This window comes from Pogoniulus pusillus, chromosome 4 (genome assembly GCF_015220805.1).
Source record: "Pogoniulus pusillus isolate bPogPus1 chromosome 4, bPogPus1.pri, whole genome shotgun sequence".
Lineage (NCBI taxonomy): Eukaryota > Metazoa > Chordata > Aves > Piciformes > Lybiidae > Pogoniulus > Pogoniulus pusillus.
This window is the reverse complement of record NC_087267.1, coordinates 43,574,162-43,597,445: the sequence shown is the minus strand read 5'-3', so window position 1 is coordinate 43,597,445 and position 23,284 is coordinate 43,574,162. Positions and strand designations below refer to the sequence as shown.

The 23,284-nt window shown below is 49.0% G+C and overlaps 1 protein-coding gene across 9 annotated transcripts in view; it reads left to right on the top strand.

The window, feature by feature from the left end:
* PFKFB3 (6-phosphofructo-2-kinase/fructose-2,6-biphosphatase 3) overlaps positions 1-18,590 on the top strand; it is a 58,652-nt gene extending 40,062 nt beyond the window's left edge. For 3 of the 9 annotated variants that reach the window (XM_064142712.1, XM_064142704.1, XM_064142703.1), the window contains 10 exons: positions 2,677-2,801; positions 3,824-4,031; positions 5,270-5,416; positions 6,340-6,444; positions 8,293-8,422; positions 8,630-8,692; positions 8,850-8,914; positions 10,539-10,709; positions 12,078-12,100; positions 13,057-13,161. In XM_064142712.1, the coding sequence (XP_063998782.1) occupies positions 2,677-2,801; positions 3,824-4,031; positions 5,270-5,416; positions 6,340-6,444; positions 8,293-8,422; positions 8,630-8,692; positions 8,850-8,914; positions 10,539-10,709; positions 12,078-12,100; positions 13,057-13,117 (1,098 nt within the window). In that variant the 3' untranslated portion in view covers positions 13,118-13,161. Of the gene's footprint in view, positions 1-2,676; positions 2,802-3,823; positions 4,032-5,269; positions 5,417-6,339; positions 6,445-8,292; positions 8,423-8,629; positions 8,693-8,849; positions 8,915-10,538; positions 10,710-12,077; positions 12,101-13,056; positions 13,162-13,905; positions 13,951-13,970; positions 14,022-15,018 lie in introns of those variants that run through there. The other 6 variants (XM_064142706.1, XM_064142705.1, XM_064142710.1 and 3 more) reach the window with 6 other exon arrangements.
* Positions 18,591-23,284: the final 4,694 nt, after the last annotated feature.

Sequence of the window (23,284 nt, the reverse complement as noted above, 5' to 3'; positions counted from 1 at the left end):
CCTGAAGGGAGGCTGTAGCCAGGTGGGATTGGTCTCTTCAGCCAGGCAACAGAAAAAGGGGGCACAGTCTCAAGTTGTGCCGGGGGAGGTCTGTGCTGGATGTTAGGAGGAAGTTGTTGGCAGAGAGAGTGATTGGCATTGGAATGGGCTGCCCAGGGAGGTGGTGGAGTCACCATCCCTGGAGATGTTCAAGAAAAGGGTGGATGAGGCACTTAGTGCCATGGTCCAGTTGATTGTCTAGGGCTGGGTGCTAGGTTGGACTGGATGATCTTGGAGGTCTCTTCCAACCTGGTTAATTCTATGATATAGGATATATATATATAACCTAAATTATTGTGTGATACTCAGCTCCTTTGGGAGCAGCTGGATCTTTGATTTCTCACCAACAGAAGAACTCCTTTGCCTGTTAGGCTTGGCTGGGGCAGGTAGACCTTAATTGGCCTACCTAGACAGGATGAACTTGGATTGAAAATGTCCTTTTTTCCACTGGGCTCTGCTCCAGCCTTATCTGCAGTTGTGCATCTGAACTTTGTGAGCCATTTTGTGGTGTCTGGGAATGCATTGCAGGATACCTAAAGTCTGTGAGAAAGGTTTTGTTCTAGCCCCTGGGATGGGCTCTACAGAGGGTGCTGGGAAGAGAGCTGAAGTGTGGCTTTTGCTACCAGTTGGTGCCCCCAGCTTTTTGGGAGTTTGCACACAGGCTTTTCCATGATGCTAATAAAATGCTCAATTTGCTCCATATTTTTTAACTCCTTTTTTTTTTTTCCCTTTACAATGCCCTGAAGCTGGAGATATTTATTTATTTATTTATTTAGGGAAGATTTAATCCCTTTGTTGGGAAACAAATGCTTAAATGAGCAGAAAATGAGCTACCAGCTGAGCTACTTTTTGCTCCACAGGGTGCTGCAAATGAATGGTGTCGGGGATCAGTGTGGAAAATATGCTGTGGGCCTGGGATGTTGCCATGCATGTTGTTTGTGGGGTTATCCTGTTTGGGTTCAGAATTGCTTGTAAAACTGCTACTGAGGAATGCTGTTGCTCAGACCCAAATCTTCAGGAAAAAAATACCCTCATAGAATAGAATAGAATCAACCAGGTTGGAAGAGACCTTCAGCATCATTCAGTCCAACCTAGCACCCAGCCCTATCCAGTCAACTACACCATGGCACTAAGTGCCTCAGCCAGGCTTTGCTTCAACACTTCCAGGGACAGCAACTCCACCCCCTCCTTGGGCAGCCCATTCCAATGCCAATCACTCTCTCTAGCAAGAATTTCCTCCCAACATCCAGCCTAGACCTCCCCCGGCACAACTTGAGACTGTGTCCCCTTCTTCTGTTGCTGCTTGCCTGGCAGAAAAGACCAACCCCACCTGGCTACAGCCTCCCTTCAGGTAGTCATAGACAGCAATGAGCTCTGCCCTGATCCTTATCTTCTGCAGGCTGCACACCCCAGCTCCCTCAGCCTCTCCTCACAGGGCTGTGTTCCAGGCCCCTCACCAGCTTTATTGCCCTTCTCTGGACATGTTCCAGTATCTCAACATCTCTTGAATTGAATAGCCCAGAACTGGACACAGCACTCAAGGTGTGGCCTGAGCAGTGCTGAGTACAGGGGCAGAATAACCTCCCTTGTCCTACCGGCCACACTGTTCCTGCTCCAGGCCAGGATGCCATTGGCTCTCTTGGCCACCTGGGCACATTGCTGGCTCATGTTCAGCTACTACCTACCAGTATCTCCAGATCCCTTTCTTCCTGACTGCTTTCCAGCCACTCTGTCCCCAGTCTGTAGTGCTGCTTGGGGTTGTTGTGGCCAAAGTGTAGAACCCTGCACTTGGCCTTGTTCAATCTCATCCCATAGGCCTCTGCCCACCCATCCAGCCTGTCCAGGTCCCTCTGCAGGGCTCTCCTACCCTCCAACAGCTCCACACCTGCTCCTAGCTTGGTGTCATCTGCAAAGTTACTGATGCTGGACTCAGTCCCCTGGTCGTTTGGATGTGGTGCCTGGGGATATGGTTTGGGGTGAACTTTGTAGAGTAGGGATATGGATTTGACCTGATGATCCTGAGGGTCTTCTCCAACCTGAATGTTTCTAGGATTCTGTGATCCTCTATGATTCTAGCAAATAATGCACAGAAAGAGGTCAAATGTTATCCTGCTGCCAACCAGGTTGACATCTACCTCTGGGGAGCTTTATTCACTCAAAACCTGGGACAAATATCTTGCCTAAGCTTGTGCACTTTCCATCCTCAGCTTGAATTGTTTAAACCTGATGCTTTTCTTTAGTCATAAAGAAAAAGCTCAGTTTAATCACTTAGAGCCATGGTCTATTTGACTGGCTAGGGCTGGGTGCTAGGTTGGACTGGATGATCTTGGAGGTCTCTTCCAACCTGGGTGATTCTATGATTCTGTGTTGGGTGGTGAGGTGCTACCTCAACTGTTGGTAGAACTGACCAGTCTGTTTCTATACTGGTTATGCAATGGCCTGTACCATATTTTCTCACCTTTTGCTCAGTCTTCGGTCCAATTTACTTCTTTACAGCCATCACTGATGAGAAGACAGAAAAGTGGCTCAGCCAAGAGCCAGATCTTGGCAGGACTTTGAAATTGGAGATTAGCGAGGTCTGACTTGGAAAGCTTCCTAACCTCTCCTTGTGTGGCTTTTTTCCCCCTCCTGTTTCAGGAAGTAAAATTGTCCAGCCCTGATTACCGGGACTGCAATTCAACTGATGCCATGGAGGACTTCATGAAGAGGATTAACTGTTATCAGGCCAGCTACCAGCCCCTCGACCCTGATGATTATGATCGGTAAGAGGCTTCACTGACTTCTGAACTGGTTTGAGTGGATGCTTTTCTCCTCCCAGGAGAGGAGTAATGAAGTGTGGAGCTGTGCTTCACTTAGCCTTCAAACACATGGCTGTGCTAGAATAATGGGAGGCCAAGCCTCATTGTGAATTCTTGTTCTTCCATGAGTAGAACAAGGGGATACAGACTCAAGTTGTGCTGTGGGAGGTCTAGGCTGGATGTTAGGAGGAAGTCGTTGGCAGAGAGGGTGATTGGCATTGGAATGGGCTGCCCAGGGAGGTGGTGGAGTTGCTGTCCCTGGAGGTGTCCAAGAAAAGCCTGCATGAGGCGCTTAGTGCCATGGTCTAGTTGACTGGCTAGGGCTGGGTGCTAGGTTGGACTGGATAATCTTGGAGGTCTCTTCCAATCTGGTTGATTCTATGATGGTTTTCCTCAGCCCTGTGCCAAGAAACCAGGCAATGAAACCTTCATAGGCTCTTCTGTGCTCACATAGTCTGCCTCTGCAGGTCTGAATACAGATGTTTGGGCAAAGCAGTTCCATTTGAATGTCTCTGAGATGCTTGGGTCCATTAAAAGAAGGCACTAATTGAACAGGCACAAACCATGAGGCTGAGCAAGCCATGTGATTTGTGCCTAGTTGTGTGTCCTGGGAAGACCTTTGCTGTCCTGCATGACCACGCAGGCACCTCCCAGCCTTTCCTCTGCTCACAGATACATCCGTGTGCCCTGCACAGATAATCTCAGACCTGCTGAGCTCTGTCCTGCAGAGGAACGTGCTCCCTGCTAGTCTTGTTTAATCTTCTTTACTGCTGCAAGGAGGACTGCAGATTACACTGGTGTTACTTAGCTCTCCATGAATCGCCGCTACCTGTTGGCTTCCTGTCAAAAACAGCCTGCAGGAAATCCTTTTAGCTGGGTGATTATGTTGACTGAGATACCTCATGAGGCTGTTTGTCAAGGATGGTGTTTCTTTCTTTCCATTTTCCCCATTGGCATCTCTCTCATCCTTGCTGTGCTTCTCTTAGGGAGCTTTCTCTCATCAAAGTCATCGATGTTGGCCGGCGGTTCCTGGTCAACAGGGTTCAGGACCACATCCAGAGCAGGATTGTTTACTACCTGATGAACATCCATGTCCAGCCTCGCACAATTTATCTGTGTCGGCATGGTGAAAGTGATTTCAACCTCAAGGGGAAGATTGGAGGTGACTCTGGACTTTCCAACAGGGGCAAGAAGGTGAGGGAGAAGGGAATATTGCCCTATGGCTTCTAGGAGTGCTACCATGCATTAGGTTAAGAGGGTATTTGATGACAGCTGGGTTGATTATGGAATTGTTTGGGTTGGATAGGATCTTAAAGATCAAGTTCCAGTTGCCTTGCCATGAGCGGAGACAACTTCCACTAGATCAGGTTGCTCAAAGTCTCATCCAACCTCTATCTATAAGGCTGGTCATGGTCTCAAAAGAAGACTTTTCAGCCATCAGTGTTGCATGTAGTTAGAAGTAAGGAGAGAGGGGTATGAGTATCTTCACTGAGCTGATTCAGACCTTTCACAGGCAGACTGGGGTGCAGAAGGACTCCTGCCACTCAGTTGGCAGGGACAGCCAACTTCAAGAACACTTTCAGGTTGCTCACTTCTTGACTCTCTATGATTCTTCATGAAGGGCTAGTAGAAATTTTGGTGTGCCAGAGAATTTTAGAGTCCAAACAGAATCATCTGGGGTATGACTGCTGTCAAGGACTACAGAATGCTTGGGTTTAGCTCTAACACAAAAAGCAGAGCTCTGGTGGCCATGGATCTTCAGCAGCATTTTAGGAAAGGCCATGAGGATGCTCAGAGGGCTGAAGCACCTCTCCTGTGAGGACAGACTGAAAGAGTTGGGGCTGTTCAGTCTGGAGAAGAGGAGGCTCCCAGGTGACCTTCTTGTGGCCTTCCACTGTCTGAAGGGGCCTGCAAAAAAGTTGGGGAGGGACTTTTTAGGCTATCAACTAGTGACAGGACTAGGGGGAATGGAGCAAATCTGGAGATGGGGAGCTTCAGAGTGGAGGTGAGGAGGAAGTTGTTCAGTGTGGACTGGGTTGCCCAGGGAGGTGGTTGAGGCCCCATCCCTGGAGGTGTTTAAGGCCAGGCTGGATGAGGCTGTGGGCAGCCTGCTCTATGGCAGGGGGTTTGGAACTAGATGCTCCTTGTGGTCCCTTCCAACCCTGACTGATTCTCTGAGATCACAGTGCTTTTTCTCAGATGCTGGTGTTGCTCCTCAATGACAATAGGTTGCCACTTTCTCCTCTGCAGTTCTCTATGTTCTTGTGAGCCTTTTAGGGATCAATGGATATGTGCCTCCTCTACACCCCAGAGTAGAAGGCAGTTTTGCCTTTGGAAGGCAAAAGAGGTCCTGGAAAAGGACATGGAGAAGGCAACATTTACTGGGAAGCTGTAGATCAGGAATCAATCTCTTTTTTTTTAATGTCCCACAGTTTGCACTGGCCCTGAACAAGTTTGTCGAGGAGCAGAACCTGAAGGACCTCAAAGTCTGGACCAGCCAACTAAAGAGGACAATCCAAACTGCAGAAGCTCTCCAACTACCCTATGAGCAGTGGAAAGCACTCAATGAAATTGATGCTGTAAGTATCTTTGCAGTAGGATCATAGAATCAACCAGGTTGGAAGAGACCTCCAAGCTCATCCAGTCCAACCTAGCATCCAGCCCCACCCAATCAACTAGGCCATGGCACTAAGTGCCTCAGCCAGGCTTTGCTTGAACACCTCCAGAGACAGTGACTTCACCACCTCCCTGGGCAGCCCATTCCAATGCCAATCACTCTCTCTGCCAACAACTTCCTCCTAACATCCAGCCTAGACCTCCTCCAGCACAACTTGAGGCTGTGTCCCCTTGTTCTGTTGCTGGTTGCTACCTCCCTGGGCAGCCCATTCCAGTAGGTATAGCTGGATCATGCTGGTTGCTGTTTGGCAGAGATGATAGCACCATCCTATCCCCTTGATTAAATACCACCTTTTCTGGGGAGGTTTTACCTATGTGGGAAAGGATGGTAGGTGTGGGGAGGTTTTACCTATGTGGGAAAGGATGGTAGGTGTGGGGAGGTTTTACCTATGTGGGAAAGGATGGTAGGTGTGGGGAGGTTTTACCTATGTGGGAAAGGATGGTAGGTGTGGGGAGGTTTTACCTATGTGGGAAAGGATGGTAGGTGTGGGGAGGTTTTACCTATGTGGGAAAGGATGGTAGGTATGGGGAGGTTTTACCTATGTGGGAAAGGATGGTAGGTATGGGGAGGTTTTACCTATGTGGGAAAGGATGGTAGGTCTGTTGCAGCACTCAGCTTCTCATCTTAGGTCTACCTTGTGCAGATGCTTCAACATGGTGGCTTGAATGAGCAGATAAAAATGTGGCTTTGCTGGGAACTACCCTGCAGCTGAGCACTATAGAGGGCTATAGGCAGTTGTTTTGGAGAAGGTGATGCCTCTTGGATGTGTTGATGCTTTTTGACTTGAGCACTTTCAGTAACCCCGTGGCTGTCCTGTTCTCACAGGGTGTGTGTGAAGAAATGACATATGAAGAAATCAGGGAGCAGCATCCAGAGGAGTTTGCTTTACGTGATCAGGATAAATATTACTACCGCTATCCTTCTGGGGAGGTAGGTGTGCAAGAAGACCTTCAGAGAGGTGACTTAGAAGTTAGTCCCACTGACTTTATAGCAAATTAATAAGAAGAGGGCTCTGGAGGTCCAATCTCCTTCATCACACAGTATCACAGCATCACAGTATTATCAAGGTTGGAAGAGACCTCACAGACCATCAAGTCCAACCCTTTACCACAGAGCTCAAGGCCAGACCATGGCACCAAGTGCCACGTCCAGTCCTGCCTTGAACAGCTCCAGGGACGGCGACTCCACCACCTCCCCGGGCAGCCCATTCCAGTGTCCAATGACTCTCTCAGTGAAGAACTTTCTCCTCACCTCCAGCCTAAATCTCCCCTGGCACAGCCTGAGGCTGTGTCCTCTTGTTCTGGTGCTGGCCACCTGAGAGAAGAGAGCAACCTCCTCCTGGCCACAGCCACCCCTCAGGTAGTTGTAGACAGCAATAAGGTCACCCCTGAGCCTGCTCTTCTCCAGGCTAACCAATCCCAGCTCCCTCAGCCTCTCCTCGTAGGGCTGTGCTCAAGGCCTCTCCCCAGCCTCGTTGCCCTTCTCTGGACACGCTCAAGCATCAGGATGTCCCTCCTAAACTGGGGGGCCCAGAACTGAACACAGTACTCAAGGTGTGCTGCCCCAATTTCCTTTTATTTCCAAAGATGTAATTTCTAGCCATGCTTTTGGTGTCAATCGCTAAGCGTAATGTTGACATCTTTGCTCCTGGCAGTCGTCTTTCAGGGTGTGACACAACGAGGTGGGAATTGACATCAAGTCTGGATGATACTTTAGGTTATGAATTTGGCTTTTTTGTCACCAAATTGAAAAAGTGATCCATAGACATCTGGGAAAAATCTTCAGATGTATCTTTATGACATTGTGTCTACCAGGAAAGTGTCTGGAGGTGTCTGACACTTACTCTGGGTGTCTGGGGTTCCTTCTGGCTGCCTGTCACAGCTCTTTATGAAGTTGTTCAAAACCCTGGAGATTTTCAGGAAGCTTAGAACCCTTGTAGGAAATCAGCTTCTGAGATGAAAGAGAAATACTATGCTCAAAGCCCCTATGCAGTTGTCACTTAGAATCACAGAATCAACCAGGTTGGAAGAGACCTCCAAGATCATCCAGTCCAACCTAGCACCCAGCCCTAGCCAGTCAACTAGACCATGGCACTAAGTGCCTCATCCAGGCTTTGCTTCAACACCTCCAGGGAGGGTGACTCCACCACCTCCCTGGGCAGCCCATTCCAATGCCAATCACTCTCTCTGGCAGCAACTTCCTCCTAACATCCAGACTAGACCTCCCCTGGCACAACTTGAGGCTGTGTCCCCTTGTTCTGTTGCTGGTTGCCTGGCAGAAGAGACCAATCCCCACCTGGCTACAACCTCCCTTCAGATAGTTGTAAACAGCAATGAGGTCTGCCCTGAGGATCCTCTCCTCCAGGCTAAATAACCCCAACTCCCTCAGCCTCTCCTCATAGGGTTTGTGTTCCAGGCCTTTCACCAGCTTTGTTGCCCTTCTCTGGACACATTCCAGCACCTCAACATCTCAATAATACTTGCCACAATAATATATCTAGGACTGTAGCTGAGATATAAATGGGTTTGTTTCTCCTCTGACCATAGGTTGGACTGGATGATCTTGGAGGTCTCTTCCAACCTGGTTGATTCTATGATTCTAGGCCAGCCTGAAGATGAGAATTTGTTGCATTTGGCTTTTTTTTTTAGCAGTAATTATGTGGATTTAATTTAATGAGAAGCATTAAATTAGTAGATGAGCAAAGACAATCATCATTTCTTGTGAGGCCTTTGTTCCCTTGATTCAATGCCCTATCTCCCTTCCCTTCTTCTGTCTCAGTCCTACCAAGATCTGGTGCAGCGCCTGGAGCCAGTCATCATGGAGCTGGAGAGACAAGAAAATGTCCTTGTGATCTGTCACCAGGCTGTCATGCGCTGTCTCCTGGCATACTTCCTGGACAAGAGTGCAGGTGAGCTCCCTGCTCCTGGGAAGAAGATTGATCTTGCTGAAGAAGAAGGGTTGCTAAGTTGGAGGAGATAAGAGATGTGTTTGAGCCCCTGCAGTGCCAGGAGCATGCACCTCTGTGGTGTCAGATGTCCTTAGCTGTGGAGGAAGATATCAGAGCCCATTTTTGGAGAGCTGATGGGATAACTCTCTGGCTTTGCTTTCTCTGCAGATGAAATGCCCTACTTGAAATGTCCTCTTCACACAGTGCTGAAGCTGACCCCGATGGCCTATGGTAAGTGGAGTCTTTCTATGAGGCATGGTGATGAGGTCAACTTGTACCTCCTCCTGAATCCAAGCTGTCTCTGGGAGAAGAGAAGGGGTCTGGGGTGGAGCTCTCATAGCACCCTGTAGCTGCTGGGTTTGCTGATGGCCTCTGTCTCCTTTGGCAGGCTGCCGGGTGGAGTCCATCTCGCTGAACATTGAAGCTGTCAACACCCACAGGGAACGGCCAGAGGTGAGTGTGGCTTTTCCTTAGGGCCACCCCTTGGTGTTCCCTTCCTTTCCCCTATGGTCAGCTGGCAGTGAGGACACCTAGGGTGGGCATAGGGAGATTGCTTAGCTGGATTGCTTGGAAGTGCTGCTGGACAACTTGGACCATCACATGGGTTCTTGCAAAGATGTGGCTAGTTGAGGCTTTTCCAAGGGAAGAGAACTGCTGCATGTGCCTGCTTCTCAGTGTGTTTGGCCAGATTAAAGCTGGCTCAGGGGAGCCTCCTTTGTGGTTTTTGACTTCCACCTGTGCAGTCATTCACTGCATTCAAGGTAGAGAACGGAGCCACAGGTGGAGAAGGTGACTTCTCCTAGGTCTCCAGGTTGGCTGTCAGAACCTGGGCTCAGTGCTCTGCCCAACATAGCCTGCCTTTCTGGGATTTTTTGTGGCATGTCTGTGGCTCTGTGGGGCTACCAGAATGCTGCTCTCTGTAGTATGAGGATGGTGGCACTGGACTGGGGATGCTGCAGGGAGGAGACCCCTTGCAGAGTAAAACTCCTGTAATATCAGGTCTATCTGCTGTGTGCTCCACCTGGAGCTCAGAGGCCAGAGCAAGGGGACACCCAAATGGGGACCCCAAGGAGCCTGACAGTGCCCATGTTCCAGCCTCTGGGACCTTTCCAACTTGTGCTTAGTGGTGATGGAACTCAATTGAATGTTGGATAGCTGGAACCATTCTCTTTTGGCCCACCTCTCCTATCCTTCACTTCCCAAAGGCAACATTTGAGTTTGCCATAGAGTGGGGGGGGAAGCTGGTCCTTCCCTCTGCAGTGGAGGCCATGGAGGACTTCCACCACCCTCCCTGGGGCTGGCAGAAGGGCTGTTTGCTGTGGGTAGGATGGAGTGAGACGTGCAAAGCGCTTGGGTCCCTCTGCTCTGCTGTGTGGGCACTGCCCCTCCATCCCACCTTGCTTGAGTTGGAGCTTGGCATGGTGCTGACCCTTGCTGATTGCTTTGTCCTCACTTTCTAAATCTTATCAACCTGGGCTGACTCATCTTCCCTCTTTATTTTTTTTTTTGCTTTCACACCTCTCCCTGGGTTGGAGGGACCAGCTTTGAGGAGGAGATTAATTAGCACCTCTCTCTGTTTATCCCTGCCCATGGCAGGGGGAAGGGGGGGGGGGGTTGGAACCAGCTGATCCTTGTGGTCCCTTCCAACCCTGACTGATTCTATGACTGTTGTGCAGAATTGTGCCTTTCAATTATCACTGTGGTTTTTGATCAGTCCACACACACTTAAGAGTTTTTGTGTGAGCAGAGGCTCTATCTCATTTTAAAATCAATCCATGAATTAATTTTATCCTCCCTTTCTTGGGAAATCATGCTGCATTCCTGTACCCTTTTGCACCAGGGATTTAATTTTTGGTGTCTGGAGCCTTTCAATGCATCCTTTGCACATGGGCAGCGATTGTGGGGGAAAAGCAGAAGCTGCTTTAAGAAACAAAACAGAAACCAAGCTGCTTTTTTTTTTTTTCCCCTTTATAACTGTCGCCTTCTTCCCTTTTTATTTCGTTTATTTATTTTTTTCCCTCTTTTCTTTCCTTTTTTGTTTTGTTTTGTTTTTTTCTTTGTCTCACTTTTAATTTAGGAAGCAAAGAAGGGACCTAACCCGCTCATGAGACGTAATAGCGTTACCCCTCTAGCAAGCCCAGAGCCCACCAAAAAACCTCGCATCAACAGCTTTGAGGAGCATGTGGCTGTTTCTTCTGCCCTGCCAGGCTGTGTTCCTCAGGAAGTGCCCACGCAGATGCCGGGACAAGTTAGTTGAATTCCTTTTTTGTTTTGTTTTTTTTTTTTGTTGTTATTCCTGTTATTCTTTGTTGGTTTTATCGTCTGTTGTCCTCCTGTCGCTCCTGAAGCTGAGGAATGGCTCTCACTTGTTGCAACCTGTGCTGCTGTCTCTGAGATGCATCTTTCTCCCATGGCTGCTGTCTCCTCCCTGGGTTGGTTTTGGAAGTACTCTGGGAAGGGTCACTGTTGATCCTCTCTTGGGTTTTGAGAGCATCATTACCATCCTCCCACCAACCCCTACTGCAAATCTAAGCTGCAGTAATTTAGTGCCTCTGACATCACAGTGTCAAATTCCTGAGGAGCCACTTCTTTGGAATGGGCAAGACCAAAGGGCTTTTGTCTTGCCCCTGGATGCTCTTGGCTCCTGTGTGGACCTAAAGATTGCAATAAAGCTCATCACAGTGTCAAATTCCTCAGGAGCCACTTCTTTGGAATGGTCAAGACCAAAGGACTTTTGTCTTGCCCCTGGATACTCTTGGCTCCTGTTTGGCCCTGGACATTGCAATAAAGCTCATCAAACTCCTGAGGAGTCACTTCTTTAGAATGGGCAAGACCAAAGGGCTTTTGTCTTCTCCCTGGATGGTCTTGGCTCCTGTTTGGCCCTGGACATTGCAATAAAGCAAATGTTCTTGTGCATCCCTCAAGAAGGAGCTGCCAAGATTCATCTTTGGCTAGAGGCATCTCCTCTTTCCTGGAGCAATAGGCAAAATGGATCAAAAATGAGTAGAAGCCTCTTGACACAGTGAACCTGGTCAACCTTCTGCAGCCCTGGATGAAACTTGGTGGGTAGCTGCTCTGATACTTGTGTCCTCTCTTTCACCTGTGAGAGGAGTAGAGAGAGTCTCTTTGCTTGCTGCATGCTTCTCTGAGAACAAAACCCTCCTTCCTATGCTCATTAAGGAGCTGAAGTGGTACTGGAGAAACAGCATATATTTATAGATGACCCATCACCATGCCACCCTTTCCACCACCTGCCTGTTAGATCTTGCTGTCTTTCCCACTCTTTGCATTGTCTGGTATTTGGTGTCCTCTCCTCCCTCCTAGGCCAGGTCCTGGGCAGGTTAGGAAGGCTGCTGTGTTCCTCCAACCGCTCTGCTTGGTGGCTGCTTCACATGAGCCATCCCACCCCAGCAAGCACCAAGTAGGACAAGTTGATCTGTCTCTTGGCTTTTGGGGCTATGCTTGGGCTGGTTGACTCTTGCAACAAACCCTTTGCCAGCTTTGGGTTTGGAAGCTCTCACTGTCTGGGCGCTCCTCGCTGCTGTCCAGTGTCCTCTGGCCAATCTCGGGTGGCATTACTGACACCTCTCTCTCCCTTCTCTCTGTTTCTCTGCAGCCTTTACTAGGGAAGGCATGCCTGTAAGTACCTTCTTGCCTCTTATTATCCTTCTCACCCCCTTTCCATGTCTCTTGCCATCCCAGCGGTTGTTTTGTTGATGCTGTGAAACTCTGCTGAGGTGTGAACTTCTTGGAGTTACTATTTCTCTGCGTGTGTGATTTGCATAAGCCCTAGGATAGGTAAAGCCAAGACTCTAGATGCTGCTTTGTCCAATTCCTAAGTATCTTAGCTCGATAAACATCCCCATTTTGTGGGGAAATGTAGCCTGTTGCCACTTGACTCTATTGATGATGTCTAAATTCCCTGCTTCCTGCTGGGAAAGTCATGGGGCGAGAGATGCTGTTGGGTTTTCTTGGAGTTCTCTCCTCCACAGTAGCACATTTTACTGTGGGTGATAGACCCAGGTGGTCTGTGCCTCTTGAGTGCTCCAAATTGTCTCTGAATGGTGGTACTAGGCAGATACCAGAGAAGGTTCTGACCTCGAATCCCAACAGGGTTTTATTTCCTGTGTTTTCTGGGGCTGGACTGATCTTGGATCATGGCATCTACAGTTCTGCAGAGAACTGTCTTCCTAGATGTCTTGGCCAGGGTAGATGCAAGGGTATTGTGCTCCTCCAAGGATATTTAATGCACTAATTATGAGCAATCAAGACTTTGACACTTCAGCTCAGTGCTGTTAGGTCCTGTGTAATTGGGACAGGACAGCTTCTGGATGAATTTAAAGCCTTTGGACTTCATGCTACATCGAGTGAGGAGAGCAGCAGTCAAGCTGTGTTCAAATGTCTTCTTAATGCCAGGGAAACTTTGGGGCTGAAATGAGCCAGGGACATTTTTGCCCTCTGTAGACCAGTTTAAATGTGTACATCCCTGCTCTGGTTTGTTTTGTGAGCTGAAGATGGAGGGATTTGTCAGATATTGGCCAAGCCAGAACTCAGCCCTGCTTGCATGCAACAGTCTGTGTTTCTTCCCCTTTTAGACTAAATGCTTTTGCAAAAAGGGAAGTTAGGAACGTCAGACTTGGCTTTGCTGGCCACTGAGTTGGGGAAGATCATCCTGCCCATGCTCCTGGGCAAATGTAGAGGTTGAGTTGCTCAGCATGGCCTGCATGTTTATGCTCTGTTCCCTGCTGCTCTTGGCTACAAAGCCCCTAATGAAGTAATCGTCTGCTTGGGCTGCTTTGAAAGCGTTTTTGTTTCTTTGTCCATTCCTCCATCCACCTTTTTTCCCAATTCATGGTGTAACAGAAAGCAATGCATGCTTCAGCACTGGCTGGGGTGCTGAAGATACACTGATGTTGACTTTGGGAGATGGCTGCATGAGACTTTGCTAGACAGGAGCTCTGCTGGAGCGGGCAGTGATGGTTACCCATCCTAGTAAGTTTAAAATCTCCAGGTACTGGGGTACTTCCTCCACTTACTAGTGTGGGGCTGAAAGCCTGCTCTTGAGGGAACTGGGAAGACACTCCAAACCAAAGGCTTGATAGCACTTACACCGCTGTTACATCTCTTGGAGGCTATTGTCTCCTATGTGTATGCATCTGGTCCCTCACCATTTCCCACCACAACCTGTTTGGGATCAGGGAATGTGGAAGGCACCTCTTTCCCAGTTTGCACCATGGGACTTGGCTGGCAGTGGGCACTACTTCGCATCAGTCCTTGCTGTTGAGGTCTTGACCCTCATCCAGGAGGACATGAGGGTACATTGTAATGCTGGGGACTTGACCGTGTACCTCAGAGCCCTCCTGGCTGTGGGATTGAGCTGGCCTGGGGTTGTGGGACTACCTGGTGTGATGGTTTCTTTTCCTTTTGCTTGGTTTGTGATCCAGAGTGCACTTGTTGATAACAACCTGATCCCCTCCCTTCTTCTCCCCTTCACTTTTCATGCTAAAAGAAGACCTGTTTGTCACTTTCTCAAAGTTTTCTCTTTACTAATATTTCCAAGGTAAATGCCTGTGTTGCATGTGGCTTTTCCTAACCCTCCTCCTGTCTCCTTAGATAACAGAGAGAACAGCTCAGCCTGCTCTGCCTCGTAGCCTGGCCGGGATTCCTGGTGCTTGTAAGAGGCAGTTTTGGTAGTGAAAGAAAAACAAAACCCAAACAACTGAGGAACCTCCTTAGCTGTTTCCCACTCCTTTTTTCCCCCATCCTGGTCTGTGTAGTTTTGTGACTTGAGAAAATGTCCTTGTTGTGACTATCTCCCCGTGGGTTTCACCTCTAGCTATGCTCTCCTCAAGCTACCCATTTCAGGGCTGGTCTTGCTTGTGTTTTGCTGGTTGTCTCTGGTTCTGCAGTCCTCACCACATGCAGCTGGTGGGTGCTCATTGTCACCCTGCACCAGGGCTGTCTGAAGCAGCTCTAGAGCCATGAAATCTCATGGGATGTCATCAGGGGAGTGGGTGCCCCTGTACTGCTGGTGATTGCTGGTTCCTTGATGCATCTGGCAGGAAGGGCATCTTCTTGACAGTGCCAAGGGTGGAAAACCAATCACCTCCTTGGTAGGCAGGAGAGGACACTGCCCACTCTCAAGGGGAGTGAGAGCAAGACGTTTAATTGGGCTCCTTGAATGAATGATGCTGTGGTTCCCTGTTACCCTGGACCAAAGAGCAGCTTCAGAAGTACAGATCAAACGGGGTGGGAAGTTTGCCTTGGTTTTAGCCCGGTTTTTAAGGATACCTCTGCCAAATTCCCACGGCAATGAGAAATTCCTATGCTTAAAGCCAGGTGATACTTGAGAGGGAGGCTGCAGTTAACCATTCAGCACATCACCTCCAGCGCTCTCCTTCAGCGGACAGTGTCCTCTGTGGTGGATGTTTTTGTGCCCTGTGCCATGGCTCTCCTTACTCCCCCGGTCCCTTGTGATGTACCTGTAGAAGACGCTGCCAGGACGGGGCCTGACCCAAGCACAAGCCCTGAAGCCGTTCCCTCTCCTCTCGTTGCAGAACATGAACACCTCGCAGAAGCCGTCGTGACTCCGTTGGCGCAGTGGCGGTGCCGCCGGCGACACCAGCTTCCCATCCCATCGCCATTTCCAAAGCTTGCTTACAAACTGCTCTCCTCCGGCTGCGGTGAGGTCAACCCTCGGCTGTTTCCACCCACGCCCGTTCATCTGCAAACAGCTCTGCTGAGAGGAGGAGGAGGGAAGATGGAGAGCGCAGGAGGAGAGGGAGCGAGCCCTTTATCGGGGTCACCACCGGCTCCTTAGGCTGCGGCGTTTGCTCTCCTCTCCGGAGCGTCCCGTTAGATTGTAGCAAGCTGTAAAGTGCTTCTAGCACACAGGAGTTTAATTTCCCTCTGTAAGTGGTTTTGATCTCCTTTTGTATAGAGATGATTGGTACCCATCCATCTCTGGGTGGGCTGTATATATGTGGATGGTGTGGGATTAGCAGAGATGTGTGGGGGGTGGGGAGGGGGAGGGAGGGGATTGAAGAGGTTTTGCTTTTTCTTTTGTAATTATTATTGTTGTTGTTATGAATTTCTTTTCATGAGAGCCCCTAACACGCTGTGCTGGAGCTCTTTACCCGTGCTACAGCCTGTCACAACACGCACAGCCCAGCTCACTCCAGCCCATGAGCCCCAGGAAGGCAGTTGTGTAAAGTCCTTCGCATTGACAGCTACTGGGCTTAACCAGAATAAACCTTGAGCCACCTTGAGAGGTTTTGCCTTTCAAATAAACCCATCTGAAAGGAGTTTGCAGAGAATACAGGTTCTGCTTCTAAAACCAGTCATGAGCTGCCTGTACTGCAGGGTGAGCCACGCTGCTGGTGGCCTCGGTGGTTCTTTAATCTCGAGGAGTATCCAGAGATGCTTGGAGCTGAGGCATGTGTCGCTTTCTGAGCAACGGTTGAGGTGGTGTGCTGGTATTTCAATCTCCCCTTTCCTCTGCCTTGGAGGAGAGTGGAGATTCTGAGGAAGGGGTTTGAGTCCCTGTGTCGTTGCAGGTGGACAGGCTGAGTTTAGATGCATTTTGCAGCCACCCAGGTCTTGTGGAAGCGGTCAGAGAGCTGGCCAGGATGCAGGCTTCCCTGTCTGGCTGCAAAAAGCCTCAAGAAGGGACAATTTTGTCCGTGCTTTCTTTTTATATTTAATATATATATATATACCTGCACACACACATGGCTGTGTGTGTATGTGTATACCTAGAAACTGCTTGGTTTTTGCACTTTATTTTGTGGCAGGAGCAGAACTATTTTTTTTTAACTCATGCCCCTTAACAGGGGAAGCCTGAATGCAACTTTCCTCTTTTTGGGTTTTTTTTTTTTTGGTTATTTTTAAACTTTATTTTGCATGCTGGAAAGCTGGGACTACAAAAAAAAACCAGTGGTTACAGCATTCAAGGTGGGTGTGTTTGTGTGTGTGTGTGTGGGGGGGGAAATGGGGCGAGGTCCTGGCTTACACTTCATCAGCCAACTCCCACTGGTTTGATATGTGAGATCCTTTCTTGGCAGCTTGTCCTGGGCTGCAATAGAGAGGTTTGAAGTGGCAATTAACCACTATTGCTTTGTGTAGAAGTCTGTGGATTTGGGAGCTGTAATTTTTTTTCTTTAGTTTTGGGTTGTGGTTATTCCCTCCCCCCCCCCACTTGTGTGCATCAACTTCTTCATCCTCACCTCATGCTTTTTTGGCTGCATGGCTGAGTAGCAGGCAGGAGGTGAAGGTAGCTAAGCCCTCCTGCAGTGCTAGGCTGAGAGAATGGAGGTGGACAGCTCTTTGGTTGCATCCTTCATTGGCCTTTCCTAACCCCTCCAGTAGGAAGCAACATCCCTGCAGATGGGAGCAGAGAGGTCTGGGGAGAAAAGGCAACAGTGCTTTTCCCAAGAAAGGTTGGATGAGTTGATCCTTGAGGTCCCTTCCAACCTGTGCAGGTTTGGGGAGAAATGACAATCCTGCTTTTCCCAAGAAAGGTTGGATGAGATGATCCTTGAGGTCCCTTCCAACCTGTGTAGGTTTGGGGAGAAATGATGACCCTGCTTTTCCCAAGAAAGGTTGGATGAGATGATCCTTGAGGTCCCTTCCAACCTGTGTAGGTTTGGGGAGAAATGACGACCCTGCTTTTCCCAAGAAAGGTTGGATGAGATGATCCTTGAGGTCTCTTCCAACCTGTGTAGGTTTGGGGAGAAATGACAACCCTGCTTTTCCCAAGAAAGGTTGGATGAGATGATCCTTGAGGTCTCTTCCAACCTGTGTAGGTTTGGGGAGAAATGACAACCCTGCTTTTCCCAAGAAAGGTTGGATGAGATGATCCTTGAGGTCCCTTCCAACCTCTGTTCAAGGATTCTATGATTGATTTTTCCCCCCCCCCCCCTTTCCTCTTTGTGTTTTGGGTTTGTTTGGGGTTTTTTGGGAGTTGATTTTGTTGTTGTTTGTTTTTCCTTTGGGAAAAGGTGAACCACAGTGCCTAGTGCTTCAGCCTCGTGCATCCAAAGCGTGTGCTTGGAGCAGCACCAAATGCGGGAGGGAACCTAGACCATGCTCAGTCCATATCCAACCGGGCAAAGATGGTCTTGGCAGTGCCCTGCCTGTGTGAGCTTGTGCATATGTGTATTATAGTCCTGTACAGATGACACCAAGAACACTTCCCCCCCCCCCCCCTTTTTTTTTTCATTGCTTTTTGTTTTGAATAGCCAAATTAAAAGCTGACATCTGCCCTTCGAGTTTCTCTGACCCAGGGGAGGGGAAAGGCAGAATGTTTTGGGAAGGCAAGTCACTTGTCTGTACTGCCCACTTCCTAGGCACTCTTATCTTTCTCCTCCTGCTACCAAGAGATAAGCCAGCAAATGTAAACATGACGTCTGGCTGCCCCATGATCAATCCTGTACACATGTAATTCTGCAGGGTTTTTGTGGTGTGTATTTTTTGGTGTGTGTATATATAGAGATATAAAAATATATACATATAAATCAAGCAGGAAACAAAAATAATCAAACCCTCAATGACCTTAAACTTTCTTCCTTTTGGAATAAGAGAAGACAAGGCAACAAGATGAAATTTGAACCTGGCAATGTTTGTTTTTTTTCCCCCCCAGTCTTTGCTTTCTGAGCAGCAAAGAGGTCCTCTCCTCCTGGAGAAGTTGGTTAATAGGTGGGATGGTTGTCAACTCTGCCATCTCACTGCCCACTAACAGAGCCAAGGATTGAGCAGCAAAGCTGAAGCCAGAGTGGGTGGGGAGATGGGACTTGTCAAACCACAGCAATGATTTCTTCCCCCTCTCTTTTTTTTGTTTTCCTTTGTGATACTTGAATTTATTTTTGTATTATTGGGTTGTTTTGGGTTTTTTTTTTGATAGCAAAGCTCTCTTTTATTTATTTAATGTACACTGCAAAGCTTGGAGAGAAGGGTAGTTTCTTGGGATTTCTTGGTTTTCTTTTGGATTTGTGGTATGTTAACTGTTCTGTACATACATCTGGAATAATTGCCTGATATAAAGCTGTGCCAGCTTGAGGACAGGGTATGCCTTTCAGAAATTTGTATATTTTGCAGTTGCTGGACCAATAAAATACCTTGTTGAAATACAGATAGGAGCTGGTTCTTCCTTGCATTAAGAATTACGCTCTTGGACTCATCTCGTGGGCAGCTTGGTGGCCCCAAGGGTGACAACCTGATCTCCTTTTATGATCAGGTTCTCTGCCTGGTGAATGTGGGGAAAGCTGTGGATGTAGTCTACCTGGACTTCAGTAAAGACCTCCAAGATCATCCAGTCCAACCTAGCACCCAGCCCTAGCCAATCAACTAGACCATGGCACTAAGTGCCTCATCCAGGCTTTTCTTGAACACCTCCAGGGACAGTGGCTCCACCACCTCCCTGGGCAGCCCATTCCAATGCCAATCACTCTCTCTGCCAACAACTTCCTCCTAACATCCAGCCTAGATCTCCTACCAGTTTGGCTTGTCACAGAATCAGCCAAGTTGGAAGAGAACTCCAAGCTCATCCAGTCCAGCATATCCAATCAACTAGACCATGGCACTAAGTGCCTCGTCCAGTCTGTTTTTGAACATCTTGAGTGGAAGCTCCCAGTGTGGTTGGAGGTTTATCCTCCTCAAGGACTTGTGTCTTTGAAAGATTGTTAGGAACTAAAAGAGGGGGAAAACTAGTGTGGAATGCTTATGTATTTGAACCTGGCTACTTTTGGCTGCAGTGCAGCCCTAGCTCTGGTCTTCCCTGGGCTTTTAAAGCAGGCTGAGCTTTGCTGTGGGCTGGAGCTTGCTGCAATGAAGCTGGGGCTGGGCTAGGGTCATCTACTTTGTTCTGATGGTTCTGTGCAACAGGACCCTTCACCACAGTGAGCTGTCTGATTGTAAGCTTGAGTGAGGCATCTGCAATAACTTTTTGTCTAGATGTGCATGCAGCCTTGAGACTTTGGGGTGATGCTCGTCCCTGCAAGCATCCTGGGGGCAGGAAGGAGACCATGCTCTCCAAGGAAGTCTGAAACCACAAGTTCTCTTTTTTTTGTGAGTAATGATTTAATTTTTTCCTCCAATCTCTACCAACCTGGCCATCTCCTTGATCCAAGCAGAGACAAAACACTCCTGCCTTACTTTAGGGTAAGGAGCATGGCCTTGCAGAATGTCCCACAAGAATGCAGGGGCTTTGATAAGCTGCTGCATAGCCACAACATCAGAGCTGCTTCGCTGACTTCCCTGGGTGGGCAGGAGCTGTTTGGAAGCTATGATAACCTTGTCCTTGTGGGCAGAGCACGGGAGGAAGGCTTTGCCTCCTGGAGCATGGCTGTGGGAAGTGTTTTCAAGTCTGTTCTGTAAGAAAACATCCCCTTCAGAAAGCCTTTTCTGCTCTGTGTACAGGGGACACAATGGGGCTTGAGAGCAGCCCTGTGGAGAGGAACTGGGGATATTGGTGGATCAGAATCTGGACATGAGCTGGTAAGCTGTGGTCTCAGGTCAGAAGGCCAAGCAAACCCTGGGCTTGTGGACAGACAAGGAAGGGCATTCGTCTGTCCCTCTGCTCTGCTGAGAGCCCATCTGCAGTGCTGGGTCCAACTCAGGAGCTGTCAGGACAACATGAACATGTTGGAGTTGCTCCAAAGGGGGGACACAAAAGTAATCAGAGGGCTGGAATCCATCTGCTGTGCAGACAGGCTGAGAGAGCTGAGGTTGGTCAGCATGGAGAAGAGAAGGGCCAGGGAGAACCTGTGGCTTTGCAGCACCTAAAAGGGGCCTGGATGAGTGATATGGGCAGACTTCTTAACAGGGCCTGTTGTGACAGGGCAAGAGCTAATGCTTTTGAACTAAAAGAGGGAAGGATTAGATTAGATCCAAGGAAAAAGTGTTTTTAGACTGAGGGTGGTGAAACGCTGGCACAGGGTGTCCAGAGAGGTGGTAGATGTCCCATCCCTGGAAACATTCCAGTTCAGGTCAAACAGGTCTCTGAGCAACCTGCTCTAGTTGAAGAGCAGGCAGTGTGCCCCAGTGGGCAGGAGAGCCAATGGCATCCTGGCCTGGATCAGGAATGGTGTGGCCAGGAGGACAAGGGAGGTTGTTCTGCCCCTGTACTCAGCACTGGTCAGGCCACACCTTGAGTGCTTTGTCCAGTTCTGGGCTCCTCAGTTCAAGAGAGATGTTGAGATACTGGAATGTGTCCAGAGAAGTGCAACAAAGCTGGTGAGGGGTCTGGAGCAGAGCCCTGTGAGAAGAGGCTGAGGGAGCTGGGGGTGTGCAGCCTGCAGAAGAGGAGAAGACCTCATTGCTGTCAACCTGAAGGGAGGCTGTAGCCAGGTGAGGGTTGGTCTCTTCTGCCAGGCAACCAGCAACAGAAGAAGGGGACACAGTCTCAAGTTATGCCTGGAGAAGTATAAGCTGGATGTTAGGAGGAAGTTGCTGCCAGAGAGAGTGATTGGCATTGGAATGGGCTGCCCAGGGAGGTGGTGGAGTCACCATCCCTGGAGGTGCTCAAAGCCTGGATGAGGCACTTAGTGCCATGCTCTAGTTGACTGGCTAGGGCTGGGTGCTAGGTTGGCCTGGATGATCTTAGAGGTCTCTTCCAACCTGTTTTATTGATTCTATGGTTCTCCAAGATGTCCCTACTGACTGCATGGGTGGGTGGATTAGATGACCTTTAAAAGCCTCTTCTAACCAAAGCCATTCAGCAGTTCCATGATTGTATCGTGCTGTCTGTGCAGGGGAGCTGGTTAAGGGAGGGGGTTCATGGGCCAATGCCATCACAGGCAGCATCCTTTCTGGTACTTCCATGTTTCCATGTGATGCATTATGTAGCAAGGCAGAGGAGACATTGCTCGAGGCAGGGCTGCTTTAAAGGTTACACTTGACAGCAGGAACATTTCCCTGCTCCTAGTCAAGTACTATTCTCATTCAAAAACAAAAATCCAACAAGCCAACTCTAAAACCATCGCATAAACCCCCAGCTCCCTGCTGGCAAACACAGCTGGAGAACTTGTGATTGCTAAAAAAAAACCAAAAAGGGCAGACCAGTCATGCTGGCTGACTCAGCTCTGATTGATAGCTCAGGAATGTGTCTGGTATCTGCAAGGGATTAAATAAACCATGGGCAAACCTTTACAATGCAACATGTTGGATGAAGAGCAGCCTGCACCCTGCTCACCTGTCTGTGGCTGGGGCATGACTGCCATCACATCATGGATTTTCTTTTGTTGGTTGGTTGTTGGGGTTTTTTTTCCACCTGTGAGAAAAAAATACAAAGAAATGAGTATCTTTCAAGAGGAAACAGCTTGCTGCTCGTGGAGAAGAGAAGGCTGAGAGGAGACCTTATTGCTCTCTACAACTGTAGAATGGTGTGGTCAGCAGGAGCAGGGAGGTCATTCTGCCCCTGTACTCTGCACTGGTTAGACCACACCTTGAGTACTGTGTTCAGTTCTGGGCCCCCTAGTTTAGGAGGGACATTGAGATGCTTGAGCGTGTCCAGAGAAGGGTGACGAGGCTGGGGAGAGGCCTTGAGCACAGCCCTACGAGGAGAGGCTGAGGGAGCTGGGATTGGTTAGCCTGGAGAAGAGGAGGCTCAGGGGTGACCTTATTGCTGTCTACAACTACCTGAGGGGTGGTTGTGGCCAGGAGGAGGTTGCTCTCTTCTCTCAGGTGGCCAGCACCAGAACAAGAGGACACAGCCTCAGGCTGTGCCAGGGGAAATTTAGGCTGGAGGTGAGGAGAAAGTTCTTCACTGAGAGAGTCATTGGACACTGGAATGGGCTGCCCGGGGAGGTGGTGGAGTCGCCGTCCCTGGAGCTGTTCAAGGCAGGATTGGACGTGGCACTTGGTGCCATGGTCTAGCCTTGAGCTCTGTGGTAAAGGGTTGGACTTGATGATCTATGAGGTCTCTTCCAACCTTGTTGATACTGTGATACTGTAAATACTGAAAGGAGATTGTAGTTGAAGTGTCTCTTGGCATCTTATTGCTAGTAACAAGTGATAGGACAAGAGGAAATCATAGAATGAGCCAGGTTGGAAGAGACCTCCAAGATCATCCAGTCCAACCTAGCACCCAGCCCTGTCCAGTCAACCAGACCATGGCACTAAGTGCCTCAGCCAGGCTTTGCTTGAGCACCTCCAGGGACGGTGACTCCACCACCTCCCTGGGCAGCCCATTCCAATGCCAATCACTCTCGTGTCTTCCCACATGAGTCACCACTATCTCTTGAGGACCTAGCAGCTTCAAACCAAGCAGTGGTGAGCTCAATGCTTTGAGTGTTATCTTGGGACCACTATCTCTTAAGGACCTAGTAGCTTCAAACCAAGTGGTGGTGGGCTCAATGCTTTGAGTGTTATCTCCCAAGATCCTAAGGGAAATCATTTGCAGCTTGATAAGACTGTAACAAGGTTACAGAGTCTGGTGAGTTTCATGACAAGCCAGATAAAACCCAGCTGATGCATCTACCCATCCAACTCGTGGGCAAAGTGAAGAGAGAACTTCTTGCTGATCTAAGAAGGCTCAGAGCTAGCATGATCTGCAAGGAGGCTGATGAGACAACATTTAGAATCAGACAGGTTTGGTGAATTCTTTCTCCTTGTAGCACAAGGTGCAGGGTCTCATATTGCATCCAATCCTGGTCAGACACCCAGCAAATACTGTTTGAGCTTCGCTGCCACAAGAGCTATCTGGGTGTTCTTTGTGCAGAAGTCAACGATGGCAAAAGTTCCACCAGCTGGTGACCTGGTGCAGAAGTTAGAAAAGTAGATGGCAGCAAAAGTTGTGACCAAAAAGCATGGCTAAATTTGAGCTAC